Source organism: Panthera leo, chromosome C1, assembly GCF_018350215.1.
Source record: "Panthera leo isolate Ple1 chromosome C1, P.leo_Ple1_pat1.1, whole genome shotgun sequence".
In the NCBI taxonomy this organism is placed as follows: Eukaryota; Metazoa; Chordata; class Mammalia; order Carnivora; family Felidae; genus Panthera; species Panthera leo.
Window position 1 is genome coordinate 78,821,198 of NC_056686.1, and position 25,158 is coordinate 78,846,355.

Below are 25,158 nucleotides of genomic sequence, written 5' to 3' on the forward strand. Positions count from 1 at the left end.
TCAAACTACAAATGCTATAGATTTTTGTCAGTAATTTTAGCTGAAAACTTGGGCAGCTATGAATTCACACATTTTAAGAAGTTATCTTAACCACTATAGAGTTAGCCTACCTTATTATAATAGCTATATTGTTTTTTAAATATTTTATTTATTTTTTAACGTTTATTCACTTTTTGAGAGAAAGAGAGAGAGAGAGAGAGAGAGAGAGAGAGAGTGTGGGGGAGGGGCAGAGAAAGAGGGAGACACAGAATCCGAAGCAAGCTGCAGGCTCTGAACTGATAGCACAGAGCCTGATGCGGGGCTCGAACTCACAAACTGTGAGATCATGACCTGAGCCGAAGTTGGATGCTTAACCGACTGAGCCACCCAGGCACCCCTATATTGTTTTTTTAATATCATGAATCTTGGGATACCATGAAAAAAATGTTTCATATATATGCACTCTCTCTAAAACTCTTAAGGTTATTATGGAGATGTTATCCTTGTTTTCAAAAGCCTACTTGCACCAGGGATATACTGTATTATAAATAAAAATTTAAATATAGGATCCAGGTTAGCATATTTCATAAAATCTCACACTATATATATTTAAATTTATTTATTTTTGAGGGGTGGGGGTGAAGGGGCAAAGAGAGAGAGAGAGAGAGAGAGAGACAAAGGAGGGGGGGGGAGAATCCTAAGCAGGCTCTGCACTGTCAGTGTGGAGCCCAATGTGGGGCTGGAATTCACAAACCATGGATCGTGACCTGAGATGAAATCAAAAGTCAGGTGCTTAACCAACTGAGCCACCCAGACACCCCTCACACTATTTATATTTAATTAAATTTTCTCTCCAGCCATATTATGTATGGTTTATTGTTGGTTGAAGACTGCCCAGACCTGATAAAGATTATAATAATGAATACTAACATCTATATTAATTCATCATGTTAAAAGTGCTTTTAATATACAGTCTCATTTGACTTTGAATCCTGTAAGTTATATAATATTTCCATTTCTGGTTGAGGAAATGAGGTTCAGAGACTGACCTGTCTAAAGTAACAAAAAACTGGGACTGTAACCTGGGTCTCTTTACTATACATTTCATGCTTATGCCACCATAGAACCCTGCAGTGATAAACCATTACTGGAATAACAACTTCACATGTGTGCTCTACAGATCTAGTATCATTTGCCTAGAAGTCTGTATAGCATAAATGTTGTATAAAAAACCATTCACATTAGCATTTTTTTTTTTTTTTTTTTTTTTTTTTCAGAAACACCAAGATTTGGGTCAATGACAATGTGGTAACTCTGGGGACATTTTTGCTAGCTAGCTTTTTCAGACTAATAAACTTGGTAAGGACAAGATAAATTTAGACAATATAACTCTTTTAACCAACAGTCAACTGATATACAAAACACTTCATAAAGAGCCAACATGTGAGCCAAGAGTTTCACATTCCTATTTTGAAAAAATTTAAAAACATTGTTTTACCAAAGAAATTCTGTTTTGACTAAACTTAGCACTGAAAAACGAGCATCTATACTTTACAAATTAAAGAACCCACAAATGTACTGGAAAAAATGCTAAATGAAAAATAGTTAAATAAAATCCCCAGGTGCCATATCTAGGGTCTTAAACTGAAATAAAATTTTAGGGGTTTTTTTTTTGTTGTTTTTTTTAAGGCAAGGGTTTTTTTTGTTTGTTTGGTTTTGGGTTTTTTTTTTTCTTGTTTTTAAGAGAGAGTGAGCAGGGAAGGGGTAGAATGACAAACTTCAGCAATCTGCAGGCCTGACGTGGGGACTGACCTCAGGACCATGAGATCCTGACCTGACCCAAATCAAGAGTGGGACGCTTAACCGGCTGAACCACCCAGAAGCCCCTGAAATAAAACATTATAAGGAAACATTTCAAACAAACCAGTTGCCGTCCAATGTATCAAGAACAGTGTATATGACTGAAGTGCCAAAAGTGATTTAAATGGGATCTTTTACTTTTTAGAAATTGCAACACCCCACTATTTATAACATGGGCTCTTCTTGCAAATGACAAGTATGACACATTTTGTGAAGAACTTGACATGCATTGATACTACAAGTCATCCTGGAGACAAGCAAAAACGAGAGTTGCGTAAAGATACTCTGCCCTCTCCAGAAGCCAACGTGCAATACACCGTTAAAAATGGCTAAATTGGAATCTCTCAACGTGGCTCACTGTACACTATACTCAATTTCCACTACTGTGGATTTTACTTCTAGTTTCTGGTTTAGCTATTAGCAAGCCACTTCTCTGAACGTTTCATTTCCCAAAAAACAAGAAAATGGGTAAAGGATCATAAAGAGCTTTGATCCGAATAACATCTATTAGACATCATCAAAAGCTTTTCCTCTGGACGATGTACACAGGCCCATGACGTTCTGCTTTCCTCATATCTCATTACAGAACCCAAGCCTCTTTCTTTCATTCCCACTTTGGGCTCCTTAAAGAACAGCAAAGAGAGTTCCTTAGAAGATAGCCAGCGCTCCTTTGTCCTCAGAGAAGGCTGGGAGAAGGTTTTGAGGCCTCAGCTGGTTGAGAGATGGTAGAAGCGACCCACCCTAGCCCCAACCCAAGCCTGCGCCACAGCTCCGGAACCACGACGCGCGCGCGCTCGCCCGGCTACGGTCCCAGTGAAGGGGCGGGATTCCGAGGCGCGTGCCGAGACGACGGCAGGCGGAAGCTGCTGGCGACGAGGACCGTTCCCGCTGGCGCGGGTGGGGGAAGGGCAGCAGCCACACCCGGAAGTCAGTCTGCGAGGGAGGGAGGGGGGACGGGGGGGCGAGGCTTCCGGTAGCGCAAAGGGTATCGGGAGAGGCTTCCAGCAAACCTTCTTCCTTGGCCTCTGGAGGGACCACCGTTGCCGCGGCTTCGGCTTCCACGATCTGCGTTCGGGCTAAACGGCCACGGCGGCTGCTACTGTCGTTCCCCTTGTGCCCGGCTCTGTCCGTATTCGTTCCCAGGCGGTCGCCACGGTTCCAGCAGCGGCCGCGGCCGACATGTTGTGAGGCGGCGGCGCGGGTGTCTGAAGGATGGTTTGGCAGACGCGCCGGCAGCGGCTGCTGGCGGCAGCGGCAGCTGGGGCTCCGGCTCTTTAGAGCCAAGCCCGCTGGGTGTCCGCCTGGTACCGCGGCGAGGCCAGTGCCCCTGGATCTTGCCTCTCCTCCGGCGCGGTTGGGGACCGGTTGGGCGACAGCGCCCGCTCCTCTGAGGAGACACGAAGGTGGTTCCCCAGTGCTCAAATTTCCGGACCACCTTTGCTTTCTCCTCTCCGACGTAGGCAGTGCTGTCCCCATTATCTTCAGCCCCCCGACCTCCCTCCCAATCTCGCCCTAAATCTCTCACACACACGGGTGTACCCCACCCTCACGAACCAGCCCCTCCCCACCCCCCACCCCTCGTTTTCTGCACCCTCTTCGCGCTCCTGGGATCCCACTTTGAGGGCAGCCTTTGAAAAATCTTCGCGGAATAGTGGACCAGAGCTGGGGAGTTTTTAAAAGTCGGGGCGCGCGCGAGAGGGAGATACGATGGCTTCCTCATCTGGCAACGATGATGATCTCACTATACCTAGAGCTGCTATCAATAAGATGATCAAAGAGACTCTCCCCAACGTCCGGGTGGCCAACGATGCCCGGGAGCTGGTGGTGAACTGCTGCACTGAATTCATTCACCTTATATCTTCTGAAGCCAATGAGATTTGCAACAAATCAGAAAAGAAGACCATCTCACCCGAGCATGTCATACAAGGTAAGTGGTGTGTGTGGGGTTTTGTTTGAATGAGGGTGAGGGGCAGCCTGCTAGCCGCGTGACCCGTTCATGTCAAAGCCTTCATTCCTCTCCCCTGATAATTACGAGTAGACGGAAAAGCCACGCGGGCATGGAGGTAGCCGGTGCCTTCAACTCGCTGTGTAGTATTCTTGTATTCTTGTGGTGCTTTTCATCCGGCGAGTACAAGTAAGGATTGCCAGCGTTTAGGTCAGCCTAACGTCCTCCAAAGATAAAGTAGCAGTCGTCGTCTGTTTACAGCCAGGTAAGCGGAAGCAACAAGAATTTTGCCTGCCTGCCGTTGAACCTAGACATGACAACTGAGCATTTGTCTCCCTAACGTGGAACCTCAGCCGTGACAACTGAGAAAGGAACCCAAAGTTCTCCCTTGGAAAATGAATTTTCAGACAGGATCTTCCAAGTATGAGTGGAGACAGCACCCCTTCCCCACCCGACCTTTTCACGGATATAGAGGAAAAGATGAATTTTCTGAACGCATGAGTGAAAGAATTCTTAATGTAAACGCTTTTAACGTTGTGAAGTTTGGTGATGTTGAATGAAGAGTGTGTTTTCAGCTTTAAGAGTGGTTCAGTGAGGGGCCCCTGGCTGGCTCAGTTGGTGGAGCATGCAGCTCTTGATCCCAGAGTTTTGAGTTTGAGCCCCACGTAGGGTGTCCGTTTTACTTAAAAAAAAAAAAAAAAAAAAAAAAAATAATAATAATAATAATAATAAAAATTAAAATAGTTTAGTGGTCCTACTGTTCATCAAGTCAACAAAACTTTCCAGTTCTATTCTGGAAGAAAAGGGTGGATGATTATCCTTTCTTCCCCTCCTTTCTTTTTCCTCTCTTTCTCAGTTTTTCTTTTATGTAGCTTGCTTTGCTTTATGGAGATAAATTTTTAAAGCTTGGATTGAAAGTTTGTAAGAGATTTTTTTCATGGAACATTTCCCTGTCCTTTCCTGTTGCAATTCCCACTTAGATGCATACACTTAAGCTTTTATTGAGGATTTCTGAAAGTTTGGACAGTTTTCCATCTTGGAAAGGGTTTAGTCCAGTAGTAGGGGTTTGGGGGACCACATTCTGATGGTTTGTTTCAGGCATAGGGAGACATTTACTAGTCATAATGTTTTGGAGCACTTACGTATACTCTTAAGAAAAAGTTGCATTCAATTTGAGGTGATAACTTGCCTTTTATAATAATTAAAATTCTAACAATTTCTTGATTGCTTTTGAAGTCAAAAAATCGTGATGAATTTTAATCGTTTTAGTAGGCAGGCAGGTGTCTACCATTTTATTTTTCATAATTTAACTTTGCAAAGGTGATGTTCCTGTTACTCTGAAGTAGAGAACACATCTCATATTCACCATATCCAATATTTTATTGTCAGTATTGACAAAAGGATTAGATGATTCATTTTTGGTCCTTAATGATTGGATGGAAGGTAGATTTTAATGTACTCTGCCATTTCTATTTCAGTCCATGAAGAGAAAAAAGATCCCTGGGAAAAACCGTATTTGATTTTAAAGCTACGTTGTTTGTTTGTTTTGTTTTGTTTTTTTTAACTTGTGTGGTGTGTGAATACTCTGGTAGGTACAGTGAAAGTCAAGTTCTCTATTTTTCCTCTTGTGTTTTATTTTTACATTGTATGTACATGTTTTAAGTCTTTCATGAGATTATCCAACACAGCTATAATTTCCTTTTACAACTCATAAAAAAGAAAAAGAATGTTTTATCCACATTGCCTTTCTAATGAAAATTTCAAAAGCTTTCTAAAGGATCTGCCTAAACATTTGTTTACAACACAGGAGTGAGGATTGTTCCAAAAGTCTAATAACACATTACAATCTGTCTTCTTGGGTAGTTTATTCTTTTCTAAGATATATTTAGATTTCTGATTGACATGATGGAATAAAAGTGCAGCTGTAGCAAGCAGTATGCTAAATAGCTCAACTTTGGAATATGCTAAATTTAAGGTGTGAGTCCAAAAGTTCCAGTGAAAGCGTTTTCCTTTGTGTACTGAGGATGATTGATTATTTTTTAAAAAATCATCCACTGACCTGTTACAGTCTTACAAATTTACCCTTTCTTTGGGTAACATTGTTGTTGTTAAGTGGATAAGAACCTACCATTTTTGCTCCAAATTCCTCCAGTTAAGGGAATACATCTTATACATTTATAATCTCATATTAATTTCATATTGTTTAACCATTTTAAAGAATTTTTGTCTTGAGTGGTTACTTTTTTTTTTAAAAGAAATCCTCTAAGGTGTGTATTTTTTTTTAGGTGTTTAAAATGTATCTTTACAGATTAACCCTGGAAAGCTTGCTAAATCATGGTAAATAGGACTTTTTTATGCTTTTCTGTAAGCATTTATTATTTTGGTATATAGGATATATGCAAGTGGAATAATAATGTACATTTAAAGTCATATGAATCTCACATTTGAAGTTCCAATTTTTTAGTTTAATAAGTTTAATGAACTAGATTTTGCTTCAGGACATGTCATTTGTTCACTTGCTACTTTGCTTTACATTGTCAGAGCAAATTAAGCATTTGAGGCTGTTCTGTAAAATGGAAGTTATTAAAGTTGACATAACTTTATTGTTAGTAAATCTTTGAAATAGTTAAACTTTGAAAAAATTATGAAATGTTTTGCTTTTTTTGAGTTTAAAAAGGGGACTTGGTATTGAAGATCACAGATGCACAAATAAAGGGGTTCTAAGCTATAAAAGGTGTTCCTTTCATGTCATTGCTGGTTTTTGTGAACACATACTCTTAAATAAGTTTTAACATGTTCTGTTATATTATGTAAAGAACTGACATTGAGAGTTAAGAACTGCAAGTTCTACACTGTAAAGTCTTTGGCCTTAGGCAAATCTGTTAAAGGTTTCCTCATTTATGTATAAATAGTACTTAATTGTTTCAGGTATTACTTGCAATTACTGAGAATCAGTCAGGGTTGAGAATCTTACATGATATGCTGCAATAAATAATTTTATATTTTTAGAAGTTAGCTTTTCTTAGGCAAGCTTTAAAAAAATGTTTATTTATTTTGAGAGAAAGAGAGAGAGCTCATGGGAGGGGTAGAGGGAAAGGAGAGAGAGAATCCCAAGCAGGCTCTGTGCTGCAGAGCCTGATGCAGGGCTCCATCTCACGAACTTCAAGATAATAACGTGAGCAAAACGAAGAGTCAGATGCTTAAGCCACTGAGCCACCTTAGACACCCCTAAGATGTTTATTCATTTTTGAGAGAGAGAGGAAGAGCACGTGCAGTGGAAGGGCAGAAAGAGACAGAGACACAGAATCTGAAGCAGGCTTCAGGCTCTGAGCTGTCAGCACAGAGCCCAAAGCAAGGCTTAAACCCACGAACCGCAGGATCATGACCTGAGCCAAAGTCAGACGCCCAACCCACTGAGCCACCCAGGTGCCCCTAAACAGTAATTTTTAAAATGCGTAATGTTACTGATTAAAATATAAAGCTTGAAGTCTGTTATGTTTAACCTTACAGCATAATGCCATTGTAAAGCTGAAGTATAAATAAAGATATTTTAAGTGATTATTTTTTTGAATTTTTAATCTTCTGCCACATTTCCCCCCCACATTTATAACAATAGTTAGTAACTGAAAAAGTCTCTGAGGATTTGCTTCTTCAGCAATGGAGTTGCTCCAGGCTATCTCTGTTGAAGGAATTAAAAAAAAATCTAGTCCCTCTCACACTGGTACTTTTGTGAAATACAATAAAAATGGATCACTAGAAAAACAAAATTGAAAAATACATAAAATTTCAATTTTTGTTGTTAGATTCAATAAACTTAAAATTACTCTTGTCAAATTGCTTTGAAGGTTCTTTTTTTTTTTCCTCCAGCTTTATTGAGTTATAATTGATATAACATTGTGTAAGGTTAAGGTATACAGCATAATGATTTGATATGTGTATATATTGTGAAATGATACCACAATATGGTTAGTTAACACATCCATCACCCCATGTAGTTAAAGTTTTGCTGTGAAGGTTCCTAAATGCTTTCTTTGATTTCCATACTTAACTCATCACAGACCATTATAAGCAGTTCTGGCACAAGTCCATGGACCACAGTTTGAGTAGCTTTGCTCTAAAGCCTAAATAAACCACAGTCTGTTTTAGAAAGTGGATGTGAAGTAGTTTTTAAATCAGAGGATCTGAGTGATTGCAGAGTTGTAATAATAATGAGAATGAAAATGATATTGTATTATCTAAATAATCATGCATACTGGTATTTTTTCCAAAGGGACACATTATGTATATGGAATTGGTATTATCACATAATCAAGTTTTTTTCAAGTTAGGATTTTTTTATTTAACTTAAAACTGAAATATCTTGTTTTTATTTTTCTTCTGCTACCAACAATTTTGAACACTACTAGGTACCTGGCATGGTGTTAGATAATGGTAAGGGTATAACGATTGATTATATTTGGTTCCCTCAGTCTCTCATTATTGTCCCAGATTCCCAGGGGTAGTAATCCATAGAGGACATAATTAAGGGTCTTCAGAAACCTTTGCCTGGCTAATGAGCCAAGAAGTCACTTTGGCCTGTATCATCCTTTTAATGCATTTTAAGTGAACTACCACCCCCCCCACACACACTTCCTTTAACATATAAACAAAAGAAAACAAATTTGAGAATGCTATTTTACATATTTTAATATTTTAACAAAAAACCTGTATTACACATTTGAATATGAAGTAATTCACATAAATTCTTGTTATAACAAAATTTTATAGGATTGCGTTACTTTTGTAAAATAAGATAAGCCTGTATTATTGTTGCTGGATGGAAGTTTTCACCTTTCTTTTTTTAAAGTTTTTTTTTTTTTTTAAGTTTTTTAACATTCGTCGTTTTAAAAAAAGTTTATTTGGGGGGGAGGGGGAGGCAGAGAGAGAATCCCCTGCTAGCTCCCCGTATCAGCACCGAGCCCAACACAGGGCTCGAACCCACAAAACCATGAACCATACTGTTGAGATCATGACCTGAGCTCATGAAATCAAGAGTCAGATGCTTAACCAACTGAGCCACATGGGGACCTTAACATCTGTCTTTAAAATTGAAAAATGTGGCAAATGTTTTTTTCCCCTAATATACCATGCACTTTTCTGGGTATAGTTTTAAAGTACATGGCAGAGGGGAGCAGACAGGCATCTGAGGAGCAAGTGATGTATGTGTTTTACCAGCAAAAATTTTTATTTTTTTCTTTTCTGGATTTTACTCTGAGATCCTTGATAGAGCCAGGGCCCTAACAGTCCATTAAATCTCTTTATACAAACTAGAAAAAGGCACTTCTTCCCTAAAAACCTTTACTACCATCTGCCAGAAAAGTGCCGTAATAAACATACAGATCTATGTTTACAGTATGAATGGCCTTCCTTAGATATGGTCCTGTTGTGCACTGAATAACCTGCAAATCCGCAATGATGGCCCTGCTTAAGAGTCATTTCCCTTATCCTTTAAGATACTCTTTGTGTAAAATGGAAATGATTATTCCTATATGGTAACAAATGGTGTAAAATATCTCCTTGTTTAGAAAAGACTATTATCTACTTATTCCTGGTAACCATAGTGTATTTAAAATTTGGATTAAAGTCAGTGCAGTTTTAGAAATTAAAATTTATGGCTCTTCCTGTTGAACCATTTAATTGAGGGTACAAATTTGTATATGGCAGCTCTTTGAATAATATTAAATATTAACCTTGGATTCACTTGCAAATTTTTTTAAAGCGGTGTTCTCAACCTTAGATGGTTTTAAAAGTGAGTTTTTAAATTTTTAACTCAAACTCTCCATGGTTAAAAATAGTTTGGATTGGATTTTTTTGATGTTGAGTCTAGTAATTGATGATAATTTGAAGAATTGTCTGCATGGTGTTGATTAATTTTATAAATTTAATATTTTATATTATAAGTATATTCGTTCAACTTGAATTTAGTGTGATAATGCATAGGTGCACATTTATTTATGTCCTGTACGCTTATTAGGGTGCTCTTTTAAATGTAAGGGAAAAAATAAAGATGAATAATACATAGTCCAAGTGGTTATGGGAATCTTATGTGCTAGACATGGTGTTAAATGCTGTAGGTCATTTGTTGATCCCTATAGTCCTAAAAATAATATCATGAATATTTTGCTTATTCTGTGGGCCAGCCTCTGTTCTAAGCTCTTTGTTTATATTAATTCATTTATTCTTCACAGTAACCTGATCTGAGGAGATACAGGTACTGTTATTCTTGCTTTAGTGGCACAGAGGTGAAGGAACTTATCTAGGCTCACACGGTTCATATGAGGCAGAGCTGGGATCAGTCTCTGGCAGATGTAGGGCCTGCAGGCTTAACCGCCATACTGCATATGTTTTAGGAAGATACTACGAAATGCTATTCTCAGAGAAGGAAAACTGAAGCTTAGAGATATGAAGCAGTGTATCCAAGGTTATATGAATATATTGACAACCAAATTTCAAATTCTAAGATGTCTATCTGATTTTACAAGGGGGAGATTACTTTTATCTATGAGCATCAGGCAAGTTTACTTAAAGATGGAGTTTGATTTGAGCCTTGAATGCATTACCATCAGTATGAATGTGGGAAACTGATGTCTGTTGGGAAACATTGAGCAGTTAGATTTAGCATATGTAGGGATTTAATGGCAGAAATAAAGCTGAAATGTAGCAGGGCTAGATCCTAGAGAAATGTGGTATACGCTAAGGAAATACGACTTTCTTCAGAATTTTGGGAGGAAACCACAAGCCATTCTCTTGGTTTCTTTTGGTATTGTCTCCAGCCAATATTATTGAAAATATACTACTATATGCCTTTAAAAAAGAGAAGAAATTGGGGTGCCTGGGTGGCTCAGTCACTTAAGCATCCAACTCTTGATTTAGGCTCAGGCCATGGTCTCAAGGTTCGTGAGATTGAGCCCTGTGTTGGGCTCTGCTCTGACAGTGTGGAGCCTGCTTGGGATTCTTTCTCTCTTTTTCTGCCCTGCCCCTGCTCCTGCTCACTCACACTCTCTCAAAATAAATGAATAAACATTTTAAAAAAAAGAGAAAAAATAAAAGAAAAACTTTGGCTTCTAGCATTGACACCAAATTATCAGTCTGTCAATTCAAGTAAAAAATGTAGGCTGCTTAATCTTCACTTAATTTTCCACTATATCTCCAACTTTTTAGGCCAAGAATTATGTGGTAGTTATTTTGATATTCAGAACTCAGAGTAATGAATTAACTGAAATTTTTTGGGGAGCAGAGGCAATAAGTTAGTATAATTAAAATTCAAGTAATAGTACTCTGCTTTTTGGCATGAGATTATTTCTAAAGAAGGTTGATGCAGAACAGCTTAATATTTGAAGTAATTAAAGTCATAAATCATTTCAAAATGTCCTTAAAAACCACAGCTTATACGGGAGGGAATGCGTATTTGTTAAGGTGTATTTGGTATTGTCCTTGAAGAGCAAATCCCTGCAGTTGGAATTCGGGGCAACTTTGCTGAGGGCAGTCTGGTTCATCATAATTGTTGAAAAACTGCAAGAACTGATACACTAAGTTAAATTCATCAACTATATTTTTCACCATCTATATTTCATCATTGGGTCAGAAAACAAAAATGCCTTTGGGGCACTGGCAATATATAGAAAACTATAAAATACAATTTTAATTACTGTGAGCCAAAAGAAAACGTTATGCTTTGTCTTGATTATAGAAGGCATTTAGAAGGTGCATTACTATAAAATTTTCTTTCTAAATGTGAAAAAATAAAGGGAGAGAAAATTGTTAATACTTCTAACCTTACAGTCTTTCTTTATCCCAGTTTTCTGCCACATCAGTTGAAATGTTTTTATAGTGCTTCCTGTTAAGTTTTATTTTCAAGGGAAACTTGTTGGCTGAATATAAATGCTGAATTTCATAAGTTATTTCCACCCGTATTTCTTAAACTTGGCAGTTGGAGTACCTTTGCTAAAAATAGTCTCCTGTTTGGTATATTGTACAAAAGAACTTACCCATTCTTTTATCCCATCCTACTGAAACTTAGAACATATGTTACCAACCTACTTTTTCTAAGCCAAATGGCACAAAATATGTTATTAACAAGTAGACTCCAAATACTTGTTTTTTTGGTATTCTTCTAGAAAGTGACTGAGGTAATGATGTTTAATTTACTGTGAGTGGTATAGGAAAAATGTTTTCTTACTAAAAGCACATGTTCTTACATTGGACTTTGTTTTTTTCCTCTCACAGGAGATGCTTTGGTTTTTAAAAATTAATCAGAAAAGTAAAGTCCTGTGCTGTTAAATGTTCCTCAAGTTTTATCTAATTTGTAATATAATAAGAAAGTTGATACAATATTTTGATTTAGCCATTCAAATAATTGCTGCGCAACTATAAAATAGGTAAAATTATTAGAAGACAGAAATCCCCTCCCCTCCAAAAAAAACCCCCCAAAATACCACAAAAGCTTAATCTTCCATAAATGGGGGGAAAGACTAAGTTTTATCACTCTTTCATGTTTTCATTTCCCTAGCACTAGAAAGTTTGGGCTTTGGCTCTTACATCAGTGAAGTAAAAGAAGTCTTACAAGAATGCAAGACTGTAGCATTAAAAAGAAGAAAGGCCAGTTCTCGTTTGGAAAACCTTGGCATTCCTGAAGAAGAGTTATTGAGACAGCAGCAAGAATTATTTGCAAAAGTAAGTAATGCATTATAAATTGTTTTCATCTGAACACTGCCCTGTTTGCTAACAGAAATCATACTGGTTTCTGAAATCATTTCTTAAATCAATATATATATACAGAGGATTTTCTTTCTGTGGCTGGTTGTTTGATCATAGAGTCTGATGTTTAAATCTAACCAGTTTGACTCTGTTTGGCCAGTTATTTGCTTCATAAAAAAATAAATATTTGCTCATTAAAATTTTTTTTTTTTTTTTAAATGGGGTGCTTCAGTGGCTTAGTGAGTCAGGCGTCCCAACTTCAGCTGAGGTCATGATCTCATGGTTTGTGAGTTCCAGCCACGCTTCTGGCTCTCTGCTGTCAGCTTAGAGTCCGCTTCAGATCCTCTCTCTCCCTCTCTCTCTCTCTCTCTCTGTCTCTCTGCCCCTCCCCCACTCTGGTGCACGCTGTCTCAAAAGTAAACGTTAAAAAAACCTTTTTTTAAAGTAAATATTTGCAGCAACCTGTTTTCTTTTTTTATTAATTTTTTTTAATGTTTGGGGCACCTGGTTGGTTCAGTCGGTTGAGCGCCCGACTTCGGCTCAGGTCATGATCTCATGGTCTGTGAGTTCGAGCCCTGCGTCAGGCTCTGTGCTGACAGCTCAGAGCCTGGAGTGTGCTTCGGATTCTGTGTCTTCCTCTTTCTCTGCCCTTCCCCCACTCCAGCTCTGTTTCTCTCTCTCTCTCTCTCTCTTTCAAAAATAAACATTAAGAAAAAAATTAAAAAAAAATTTTTTAATGTTTATTTATTTTTGAGAGAGAGAGAGAGAGAGAGCATGAGTGGAGAAGAGAGGGCGGAAGACACAGACACTGAAGCAGGCTGCAGCTTCTGAGCTGTCAGCACAGATGTGGGGTTCGAACTTGAACCGTGAGATCATGACCTGAGCGGAAGTCGGACACTCAACCAACTGAGCCACCCAGGCGCCCCTTTTTTAATTTTTTTAATGTTTATTTTTGAGAGAGAGAGGGAGACAGAGTGCGAGCAGGGGAGGGGCAAAGAGAAAGGGAGGCATGGAATCTGAAGGAGACACCAGGCTCTCAGCTGTCAGCATAGAGCCCAGTGTAGGGGTCGAACCCACCGACCATGAGATCATGACCTGAGCTGAAGTTGAACGCTTAACCAACTGAGCGACCCAGGTGCTCCAGCAACAATTGGTTTTCCAAGGAGAACAACTCCAAAATAACTACTGATTTTACTTTGAGTTTTTTATTTTTTTGTCCAGACAGAACGACCAGTTAAAAGCATGAAAAGTATACTTAAACATTCTTAAGATTTAAAATGATGGGCTGGTGAGAAAATACTATATCAAATTTTATAATGAGTGGTATATAAGGAAAATTTAATAAACATCTATTTTATAGTTAATTAGGTTTTTAATGTACCTTTAAAACAAACATACTAATCTTAAAAAATTCCTTCCCTCTTTCCTTCCTCCCTCCCTCCTTTCCTCCCTTTCTTATTAAAACTCTAATTCCCAGTCTGTGAAGGATTAGTACTAATATTCCTCTCTTTAAAATAAAAAAAGGAGAAGATGAAGTTCTTATTCTAAGTTTTGGCCTCTCATTTCAAATTAGATTGTAAGGCAGTTTTGGGTTGAAGAGGTGAGATTTCCTACCAGTTACTGTAGTTACCATTAGAACTGGGAAGTATCACTTTTGGTAATCTCTTTCAGACTAGCCCTATACCTGATCTCTTTGTAGTCATAATAACTTAAGTAGTCATAAGTTTGAATCAAAAAGCATTTGAAAAAAAAAAAAAAACAAAAAAACAAAAAGCATTTGAATTTTAAGTGTTATCAAGCACTAGACATCAGAATACCATTCAAACTAATAAAAATAAAAGTTTACTAACATTTATTGAGTTCTAATCATGTGCTAATCATGTTTCCAAATAATTTACCTGTATTTTTTTAAATCCTCACAACAACCTACAAGATCGGTACTAAGGAGGTACTAAAAGCTTTTGAAACAGGTGTGAATACAAATAAACACTTTATAATCCATATGAATATGAGATAACAAAGACTGATGATTAAAAAAACATTAGTGGCTATTATTTATTAACTCTCTGCTATTGCAGATTACCTAGAGAGTGCCAAATTAGATACTTGATAAAAGGAAAAAGATGCTCTATTACTTTACATACTTTGCAGTTTTTATAAATATAAATAAAATAAATAAATGTGAATTTTATTATACTCATTTACACGTTAAGAAACAGACTCAGATGGAGAAAGAAACTTGCATGAGATCATTCATTCATTTGTTCTACACATGTTTACTGAAGTCCTCACTATTTATCAGATACAGTGCTAAATGCTAGGCTTATAATAGTATACGAAAGAGACATGGTTCTTATTATGATGGAACTTAGTTTACTGGGAAGGATTGAGTTAAACAAATAAAACAGGTTAAGTTCATATAGTTAGGAAGTGTTGGAGTCTAAATTCAGACTCAAGTCTCCTGACCCCTAGACATGTGCTGTTTCTACATTACTATGCTAATGTTCTAGCCACCATTTTGTCCACTTATACTTATTTTAGAACTTTTAAGTGGAACATGATGGCTTTATCCTTTCCAGGGCAAAAAGAAGAATGAAAGAAATAATTGCCCACCAAATCTGTCTTTACCTTTCTATCCTTGTCATTTGTTATTTTCTCTTCCTTATCTTCCTTCATTCTTGCCTTCATCTATGGGTGAGGATCCCTTAATATTTCTTTGCTCTTGTGAGGAAAAGCAACAGAGAGGTAAAATTATAGCACCTGTCTAGTACTTCTTCCTTAAAGCACAAAGCACTTAAGTCCTAAATATGGTAAGTAAATATAACAGCTTTTTTATCAGTTTGATTTCATTTCACCTTTTAGACTTTGTTTTAAATACTAACACAATAGCATCTTCATTTGAAGCAGTCTTTCAACTGCTAACAACAAAATGTGGAAAGGGGGAACCATTAATATATTGAAGTTAAGATTAACTGTAAATTACAAATGAGTTATTTTAGTATTTGGGTGGGGAGGAGAGTCTAAAACATAATGAAAATCTCCAAAAGAAGAAATTAATTAGGAAGTATACACTTAATGTCTTTCACACTCCCATTTTAAAAGAAAAATACTTGAGGTAGGTTGGGTAAGAGGCAAGAGAGAAAAAAATGAGAAAAAGTACTGCTGAAAATTTTAATTTATGAAAATAAAATTTATCAATCAACATAGACTTTAAAGGCACAGGAATGTTTTTATGTCTAGACAGAGAAATATGTTTGCTAATATGGGTACTTAAAAGTCAGTTAAATTTTTTTTAAATCTTTTATTTATTTTTGAGAGACAGAGAGAGACAGAGCATGAGCAGGGGAGGGGCAGAGAGAGAGGGAGACACAGAATCTGAAGCAGGCTCCAGGCTCTGAGTTGTCAGCACAGAGCACGACGTGGGGCTCGAACTCATGAAACATGAGATCATGACCTGAGCCGAAGTCGGATGCTTAACTGACTGAGCCACCCAGGTGCCCCAAAAGTCAGTTAAATTTTAATTGTAACCAGTGCATGTCTTTGTAGATTACTGAATAAACCATGAGATCAAGCAGCTTTTGCAATAAAATCTGTGTAGAGACTTGAAACTGAGTGTTTTTTTTTCCTGTGCCACGAAATTATACCTGTATATGATTGATTAAGTCACAGAGTAAGTATTCTTAAGTTTATTAAATTCACATATTTGGTTTGCCCTACAATTTTCTTATGAATTCTTAAAATGTTTTTCATGAAGCATTCTTAGTCTTTTTTACACTCTGGGTATTCCTGCCGTAAAGGTAAATATGCCTGTGTGTTAAAATAACTATTTTTCATACTTTTTAAGTAAAAATAGATGCAATTAGTTATTAGAATATCTGGTTTCTGATTTCCTAAACAAAAAAAGTTTTTGTCTTTTAGGAGAGGTATGATATAGGTACACTGACAACTGTAATATGAGGCTAACTACTTTCATGAGGAAAATATAAAGAGTTCCCAAGTACAGAGACATTACATTAGATTTTGGCAGTGTAAGAGTGTGCCAATTATTTCGCATGTGAGTGCTAATACAAATTTAAACCAAAGCAGATCTCATCACATGTTACCTTATGAATGTTGACATTGGAATACCTTACCTGTAGTATAATATCAGTTCTGGACTGAAAAGTTGAGGAAGAAACTTAATTTTCTTTTTTGCATAACTCAGAAAAACAGCTTGTATGCAGTTTACTTGTTGACCTCAGCAGATGACCTAAGCTGATAGTGTTAATTCAGATTTAAGAAATTATTGGAATCTTGGTTTGCATAGATTCATGATCGATCTACATGCAATACTAACTAAATTGGATAGCTTTTACATTTTCACATGTGTACATAGGCCTTCTGCACTCTTTCCAAACCCATTAGTTATTGAACTTTGTAAACTGGCATTGAGATATACAGTATTTTGTTATACCAGTTTCATAAATGGTTTATAGCACAGTATGTGTGGGTTTGAGACATACCAAGGGTTAGTTTCTCAAGGTTCTTGTTGTGCTTCCTGTAGTAGCATTTGATGGAGTATCTCTTATATACATTTGTGGTAGATGAAAAAAAAATTATATTGCAAATCCTTTCTTTTTTTTTTTTAAAGCTTAAATAAACCATATAGTAAGTTTTGGTCCAAGTTGAGTAGGATAAGTTAAACTTATATTGCATTCTGTTAACCAATATAAATGTATTTTTGCAAATCAAAATCACAAGGAGATGTTACTTATAAATATGTTAATTGGGGAGATTTCATCAAGTGAAATGAAATAATAAAATACAATACTAGGAAAAAAAATAAATATTTTTGTAAGCATAGTTGTGTTGAAATAAAGTTTTCAAAAGGAAAAAAAAAAAAAAAACGCATGCACCAGTAACTAAACAATTTTCTTAGCCTGAAACCCACCTTTCTGTGCTTTGATTTGTGATCAAGCCTAGTACTCTATAAACCATATTTCTGCTTTTCTATTGGACTTCATTGGACTCTGCTTCCAGTAGGGGGTTCTGGAGGGAGATTGCCAGGCTAGAGGAGGAAGGCAGCACTTGGGCTCCTTTCTTTTACTTCCTATTAGCTTCAGGTTCCTTTGAGCAACCTACCAATGCATCTTTACTCTCGCTGCATCAATTTTTTTTTCCTGTGGCAGGAACTGAATCCAGCGTATAGTTTCTTTACAGAACCAGCATAAACATTCATCATTTTCCTCCAGGGTGTGAGTCTCAAACCTTGGGCCCTCTATCAAGCTCAGAGATGCTTTTACCAGCCAATCTATGCCAGTTCTTCAGAGGTCTGAGTTTCAGTTCCATGGATTGTTCTTTTAAGCTTCTTAAAAATTAAGTTTTAAAAATTCCAGCCTCTTCCTTTATTCCCTCAGTTTTAGGATTGGTGGCTGCTTTTGGTAGTTACCAGTTGTGTAACATCTAAGTGTTCTTTTCATGCCTTTTCAATGACCTAGTTACCAACTTTATACTTGGTTAACAATCCTTTATATTGCATTCTTTCTATTCCCCTAACTAATGTGACTTTTATCTCCTGATTAGGTCCTGAATGATACAGTTAGGACTTAGGAAAAAAATGGAGAAAATGATACTTCAGTTTGACTTGAGGAGTAGAACTTCAGTAGGTGAAAATTAGGAAATTTGAAATAGAATGACTATCAGCATGAGTTAAGGTAGTGAAAATGGGAGGGTATGGTGTATTGGGGAAGCATTTTAAGTTTTAGGGTTTTTTTTTGGAGTACCAAGTATGTATTACAATTGGGAGATAGGTTGGGGCAGGCAGTAATTTGGAGGACCTTGAACTCTAGGTTGAGAAAGTGGACTTAATTGGGTAACAGATGATTTTTTTTTAAGTATAATAATGACCTGATTAGAATTTTCTCTAGAAATGATTGGATAATAAATTCAAGAGAGATTATTAAGAAAAGTTAGGAATGTACGTGGTAAAATCTTAATGTTAGAGTTATACTGAGCATTACTGTTTCCCACAAAACATGCTTTCAGAAAATACTGGAGGACTGTGTGTTGGGAATGTAACAAGGAGTATGAAAATAGTCTCTATTCTCAAGTCTAGTGGGAAAAAAGATACATACTCAGATAATTTGAGAACAAAGTAAATAGGTATGGGAATGCATAGAGAATTTTGGCATATGAAACAAAGTGCACAGTATGATCTAGATGGCCAAGAAAGACTAATTTCTGTTTTAATAGATAACTAGGAATTGGCTATGCATAAAGGAGGGTGGTGTGGTGAGTGTGAGTCAGGCTTAAAGGACAATTCTGAGAAAAGGCAGAAAGGGAAACAGCATTGTTTTGGTAGATTCCAATGGAATTTATATGATCTTTTCAAGAACAGATTGATTTTTTCCTTCTTGATGTGGTTTTTCTGCTAATGAATTAAATTGGGAAAGACCTTTAGCTGTTGCAACATTGCTTGTAACGTTTATGTGCGTATCTTGGTTTCTAAAATTCTGTGATTGTTTTTAGAGAGGATATATCAAATGAATGGATTTTCACTATCTCACTTAAATTCAGTCCTGGATAAGTGCCTTTTCTCTAGTGGGTATATGGGAAGGGTGTGTGTGTGTGTGTGTGTGTGTGTGTGTGTGTGTACCCATGTGTGTTTATTTAGGGGAGAGGGACAGAGGAGAAATGTATGTATAGGGTAGGGAACTGTGATAGAAGCTCAAACATCAAAATAGCTATTATACTCATGTATAGTACTTTTTCTTAGGAGTTAGGGGTACTATACTAGACAACTTTGAAATCATAGAAATAATTTTTAGATTGAAAAATGTTTACATCTGGGGTGCCTGGGTGGCTCAGTCGCTTGATCATCCGACTTTGGCTCAGGTCAGGTCTTGTGGTTCACGAATTTGAGCCCTGTATCAGGCTCTGTGCTGACAGCAAAGAGCCTGGAGCCTGCTTCAGATTCTGTGTCTCCGTCTCTCTGCCCCTCGCCCACTTGTGTTCTGTTTCTCTAATTCTCTCAAGAATAAATAATAAACATTAAAAAAAAAAAAATTAAAAAAAATGTTTGCATCTAAATTGTAAGTTGAGAGGACAAAAGAATCAAGTGAAAAAAAGGAAGAGAGAGGGGCTCCTGGGTGGCTCAGTTGGTTAAGCATCTGACTTCAGTTTGGGTCATGATCTCGTGGTTCATGGGTTAGAGTCCTGTGTCAGGCTCTGTGCTGAAAGCTCTGAGCGTGGAGCCTGCTTCAGATTCTGTGTCTCCCTCTCTCTCTGCCCCTCCTCTGTTCACACTCTAGCTCTCTGTCTCTCAAAAGTGAATAAATGTAGGGGTGCCTGGGTGGCTCAGTCGGTTAAGTGGCCAAGTTCGGCTCAGGTCATGATCTTGTGGCCCCACGTCGGACTCTGCTGACAGCTTGGAGCCTGGAACCTACTTGTGTTTTTGTGTCTCCCTCTCTCTCTCCCCCTCCCGTATTCGTGCTCTCTCTCTGCCTTTCAGAAATGAATAAATGCTAATAAATAAATAAATAAATAAAGAATGAATGAATAAACGTTAAAAAAAAAAAAAAAAAGAAAGAAAGAAAAAGGAAGAGAGAAACTGGGAAAGGAACCAAAGAGAGAACATTATGATTTTTGTACCAGCTTTTTCAATTTCAGTTGAACCAAAGGTCATAAAATTATGTGGCATAAAAGAACTGTCTATAAGAGAACCAAGTTTTGGAAACTGTCCTTAGTTGATAGAGAAGCAGTTGTCTAACTGTATTTCCTTATAGAGTTCATGTTTTCCAGATGTATAACAGTTATTTAGTGGTTGGAAAATATCCAAATTTGTTATAACTAAGTCTGTAATTGGCTTAATCTACACTTAACCAAAGTGTGTATGTTGTGAGTTTTAAAAAAATTATTACTTGTTTTTATGTTTTTGGTGTTTAGGCTAGACAGCAACAAGCAGAATTGGCCCAGCAGGAATGGCTTCAAATGCAGCAGGCTGCCCAACAAGCACAGCTTGCTGCTGCCACAGCCAGCGCATCTAACCAGGCTGGATCTTCTCAGGATGAAGAAGATGATGATGATATCTGAAATTTACCAGCTGAGTTTCTATTTCCTCTATAAATGTTTTTCCCTGCACAAGAAAACAGTGAAAGAAATGCTTATCTGTAATTTTGTATGCATCTTGGTGGACTTGCCATTGGTATTCTAGGGATGTCTGCTGTTAAGTTTCATCTATTGTGTGCTATTCATGTAAAAACTGTCTCTTTGAACTATTGAAAATTTAAGATTCAGTATAATATCAATTTTGAATTTTTAATGGTGTTTATGAAATTTTAGATAGCAGTGAGTCCTTTATTTGATCAATAAACAGTGTTACAGAAAACGTCAAGTTTATAAAAATACAGTGAAATTTATACAGAAACTCTAAATCTGCATTTGCATTTCCTCTGCCCTTTTAACTAGACTAAAAATTGGGAATTTTAAATTATTGGGGGGAGGGTGTTGTGTAATGCAGTAGATGTTAGATCAGGATGGTGAAAAAACAAAGAGTTCAGTTTTGTAGTATCTGAATTTTTTGTCTTTTAAAATGAGTGTATATATATAGGCAATAAATATATATGCTCAGATAAATATGCTTGTTTAAAAAAATCTCAAAATGACATCCAAAAACTTAGGAAGGAGTATGTTCAATAGTAGTTGTATGAATTCGGTGGGTTATGTTTTTGATTTTGTTTTTGTTTTATGTAGAAGTAAAAACTACAGTTTTATTATGGCATAATTCATCTTGAGCTATGCTATTACATTTCAAAGACTGCCCAATTTTGAGGACTGTCACGATTCTTACTATTTCACTCCAATAATTGTTAATAGTATTACTTGCTTAGTCCATCCATCTTTATTGGAACTTGTGAAACAATTGCTTAGGTTCCATTGGTTTAATGGAGATTCATGAATATCAAACCTTTGCTGGGGGAAAGAAATGAAAGTTAATAAGCATGCTTACTATAAAAGAGGGATTTTTTTGTAATTTAACTGATAGTTATAGTTTACTTATTGTTTGTTTTTAGCATTACTTTTACATTTTCTTGACTAGATGGCCTAGAGTGTCCAGTGCTTCCTTTTGAAATGGCATCAAATCTCCATCATAATTGAGTGATAGCTTTAAAAATGATTGGTTTTATTTTGTTTAAGAAAGCGTGTCATAACTGATCAGCCCTATATGAAACATAAATAGTTTCAACCTACTCGTTAAAAGGGAGAAGCTTTAATTTGGTTCCACTAAATAAAGTATGGTAGTGATTTTTATCGGAATCCAGTGTATTGAAGAAATGGCATATTGTTTGTACTTTGGAAACAGAATGGAAAAGCCACTTTAAGATAGTATAAAGTAATCTAAATTCCTATGTCAGTTGCCAAATCATTTAAATTTGTATATTCACCAAGTCCAAGGATAAATTGTGGTTGCTGGGATTCAGTTTTAATTGGAGAGCTAAATAAGTAAAGTTTATAAGTATTAGATTTCTTAAAGGTCTTATTTTGCAGTTTTAGAAAAAGTGAAATATTAGCATACGTTTATTAAATACACTTCCCCCATGCCATGAAAAGGTTAATTTTGCTGAATGTTTTAAGTTGAAGTTGATATTGTATCCATGAAGTGCTTTGGACAAGATAGAAGGGGTTGTTTTTTTAAAAGTTTAAGTACCAAAGGTAGTCTAGTCTAAGAAATAATAAGTTAATAAGTGTTGGCTTTTCTAATTTGTACTGTAACATCCTTATTCTTTCTATTTTAAGTATATCTGTTTCTTAAGTAAACAACTTAGATATTTTTCCACTTTTTTTTCCCTGATGCAGAGTTCAGGTTAATTAATATTTTACTGCATCTGATAATGTATTATATGTTTGAAGCCTAGTGACTTTTCATTTTGACATTCTTGTGATTTCATATGCTGTATTCTTCAAGCAATAAAATCTGATGTGTTTTATAAATTGTTTTTATATTTAATAATCTACACAGATTAACAGGAGATTGCTATTACTAACATTTTTAGTAGTTTCGAGAATCTTAGGCCCAATATTTTGATCATTTGGTATTTAATACCTGACTTTCTCCTTTGTTTATTGTTATTTCAGAAAATGTGGTTTTACTTGTACTTTTGTAATGGCAGTCCTAGGATCCAGGCATAACAAAGCTAATTAAGCAATGTTTTACTTTGAGTTTACTTTTTAGCATTTAAAAGTCATTATAATGTCCATTGTTGAGATTTTTTAAATCTTGTAGAGAGAGAAACAAATTTTTAGGGTTCTTGAGAAATAAAGTTACTGTTTAGTAAATATCTTCCCCACTTCCTTATCTATCTTTTTCAGCAGACTGTCAGATTGATAACATTGAAAAGATACCAATTATTTTTATTTTTATTTTTTTAGAGAGTGTGCAAGTGGGTGGAGAGAGGGAAAGGAGGAGAGACAGAATCTTAAGCAGACTCCACACCCAGCGCAGAGTCTACCTCAGGGCTCGATCTCATAACCCTGAGATCATGACCTGAGCCAAAATCAACAGTTGGATGCTTAACCAACTGAGCCACCCAGGTGCCCCGAAAAGGTACCAGTTTTTAAAACTGCATATACTATGCATATGTTTTCACAAATTAAACATACTCATATCACTGGCCTTCAGGTCAGGACACAGCAGTGTGAACACCCCAGAAGCCCCTTTTGCCCCTATTTTAACATTGTCTTCTTCCCTGGAAGTAACTACTATTCTGTTTTCTAAAACTATTGATTAGTTTTGCCTTTTATTTTATGTAAATACAATCTTTTTTAAATTAAATTTTAATGTCATACAGGCTTACTAAATAAAAGTATTGCACACTAATGAAGATTGAAAATTTACATTCCAGTTGACTAGCCTAAAGAGTTTAAGACCACTTTCACATTTATAGAGCCTAATTAACGCTAGTAGACAGGCACACCCTCATCTTCTATGTCATCTTTAACCCCTTTGTCCTGAGAAAGGAGGCTTAGCTGCTTCTTCAGTTCTTCAATTTTTCTTGTTCTAGTATCTTCATCTGTAGGGTGAGATTAACATTTCCAACAGTTTGGAAAATTTTGCTTTATAGCAACTGAACAGAGCAGATGGTCTCTGAGATGCATTCTTTCTAAGTGCTAGATCCACTTGGCTTTGTGGGATACCTTTTACTGAGGGACTCAAGTAACTGACCACTTCTTAAACCTATTAAAACTTGTACTTGTTCTATTTATGTTCCAAACGGCTGAAGGAGTTCTAGTAGGATCACACCCAAGCTATACATATCTAATTTGGTGTCACGCTCAAATCCTTCCAACTCTTCAGGTTAAGTGTACATACAGACAAGTACCCACTCTGGAAGTATATGTTGGTATTCTGTTGCCATGTCTCTTGATCCAGTCCATGGTTTTTTGTTTGTTTGTTTTTTAATTTTTTAATGTGTATTTTATTTTTGAGAGAGTGCACGAGAGCAGGGGAGGGACAGAGAGAGAGGGAGACACAGAATCCAAAGCAGGCTACAGGCTCTTAGCTGTCAGCACAGAGCCCGATGTGGGGCTCGAACCCACAAACCGTGAGATCATGACCTGAGTAGAAGTCAGATACCCAACTGACTGAGCCACCTAGGTGCCCTGATCCAGTCCATATTCTGAATGATGTCTGTATAGGCCAGACCAGAGTCTTCTATTTTTTTTTTTTTTTTTTTAATTTTTTTTTTTTCAACGTTTTTTATTTATTTTTGGGACAGAGAGACAGAGCATGAACGGGGGAGGGGCAGAGAGAGAGGGAGACACAGAATCGGAAACAGGCTCCAGGCTCCGAGCCATCAGCCCAGAGCCTGACGCGGGGCTCGAACTCACGGACCGCGAGATCGTGACCTGGCTGAAGTCGGACGCTTAACCGACTGCGCCACCCAGGCGCCCCCAGAGTCTTCTATTTTTACTTGCTGATGAGGGCCATGAAGAAAAATATTTCTGGACTTCAGGTGTTTGTTATGTTATGAATGTAAAATACACTTTCCACCAATTCTTGATAAGATCTTTATTGCAACACTGGCCTTAACATAAGGATGTGTGTACATTCGCCCATGTATTCTGGCCCTGCCTGTTTCACTCAGTTATCCAGTCCTACAAAGAGAGCTCACACAGGTGGATCTGAATGTGCAACATCAGGTGACACTGCATCAGGTGATACCTGCCCCATCAAGTTTTAAGTTTTCTTCAGAAGATTCCTCGATGGATGTGAAATTCTCTTCTAAGTTGTAATCATGCATAAGTGGCAGCTGATGTTCAACAATCTGGAAGACAAGTCAGCTCTTCGAATAAAATGATTCCAATTCAATGGCATCTTTTGTGACTAAATTGGTGATACAGTTCATCAGTCTATTAGTCTGATTTTCAGTGCCAGCTTCTCCTAAGGAGTTTTCTTTTTCTGGGGTGAATTTGGCAAGGATAATGGATGATTTTTTTTTTTAATGTTTATTTTTGAGAGAGAAAGAGACAGTGTGAGTGGGAGAGGGGCAGAGAGAGACGGAGACACAGAATCCGAGGCAGGCTCCAAGCTTGGAGCTGTCCACGCAGAGACCAGCGTGGGGCTCAAACTCACGGACAGCGAGATTATGACATGAGCTGCA

General features: G+C 37.0%; 1 protein-coding gene and 1 pseudogene across 1 annotated transcript; one reads left to right on the top strand and one right to left on the bottom strand.

The window, feature by feature from the left end:
• The first annotated feature begins 2,809 nt into the window (after positions 1-2,809).
• Positions 2,810-22,489, top strand: DR1 (down-regulator of transcription 1). Its single transcript, XM_042952887.1, has 3 exons — positions 2,810-3,766; positions 12,333-12,496; positions 20,444-22,489. The coding sequence occupies exons 1-3, from the start codon at positions 3,547-3,549 to the stop codon at positions 20,588-20,590; spliced, it is 531 nt and encodes a 176-aa protein (XP_042808821.1). The 5' UTR covers positions 2,810-3,546; the 3' UTR covers positions 20,591-22,489.
• Positions 22,490-24,104: 1,615 nt separating this feature from the next.
• Positions 24,105-24,981, bottom strand: LOC122225923 (annotated as a pseudogene).
• Between the last annotated feature and the right edge of the window lie 177 nt (positions 24,982-25,158).

Coding starts and splice junctions, on each gene's coding strand:
- DR1 (XM_042952887.1), top strand. CDS start 3,547: ATGGCTTCCTCATCTGGCAACGATGATGATCTCACTATACCTAGAGCT. Junction 3,767..12,332: donor ACCCGAGCATGTCATACAAG/GTAAGTGGTGTG, acceptor TCATTTCCCTAG/CACTAGAAAGTTTGGGCTTT. Junction 12,497..20,443: donor AGCAAGAATTATTTGCAAAA/GTAAGTAATGCA, acceptor TTTGGTGTTTAG/GCTAGACAGCAACAAGCAGA.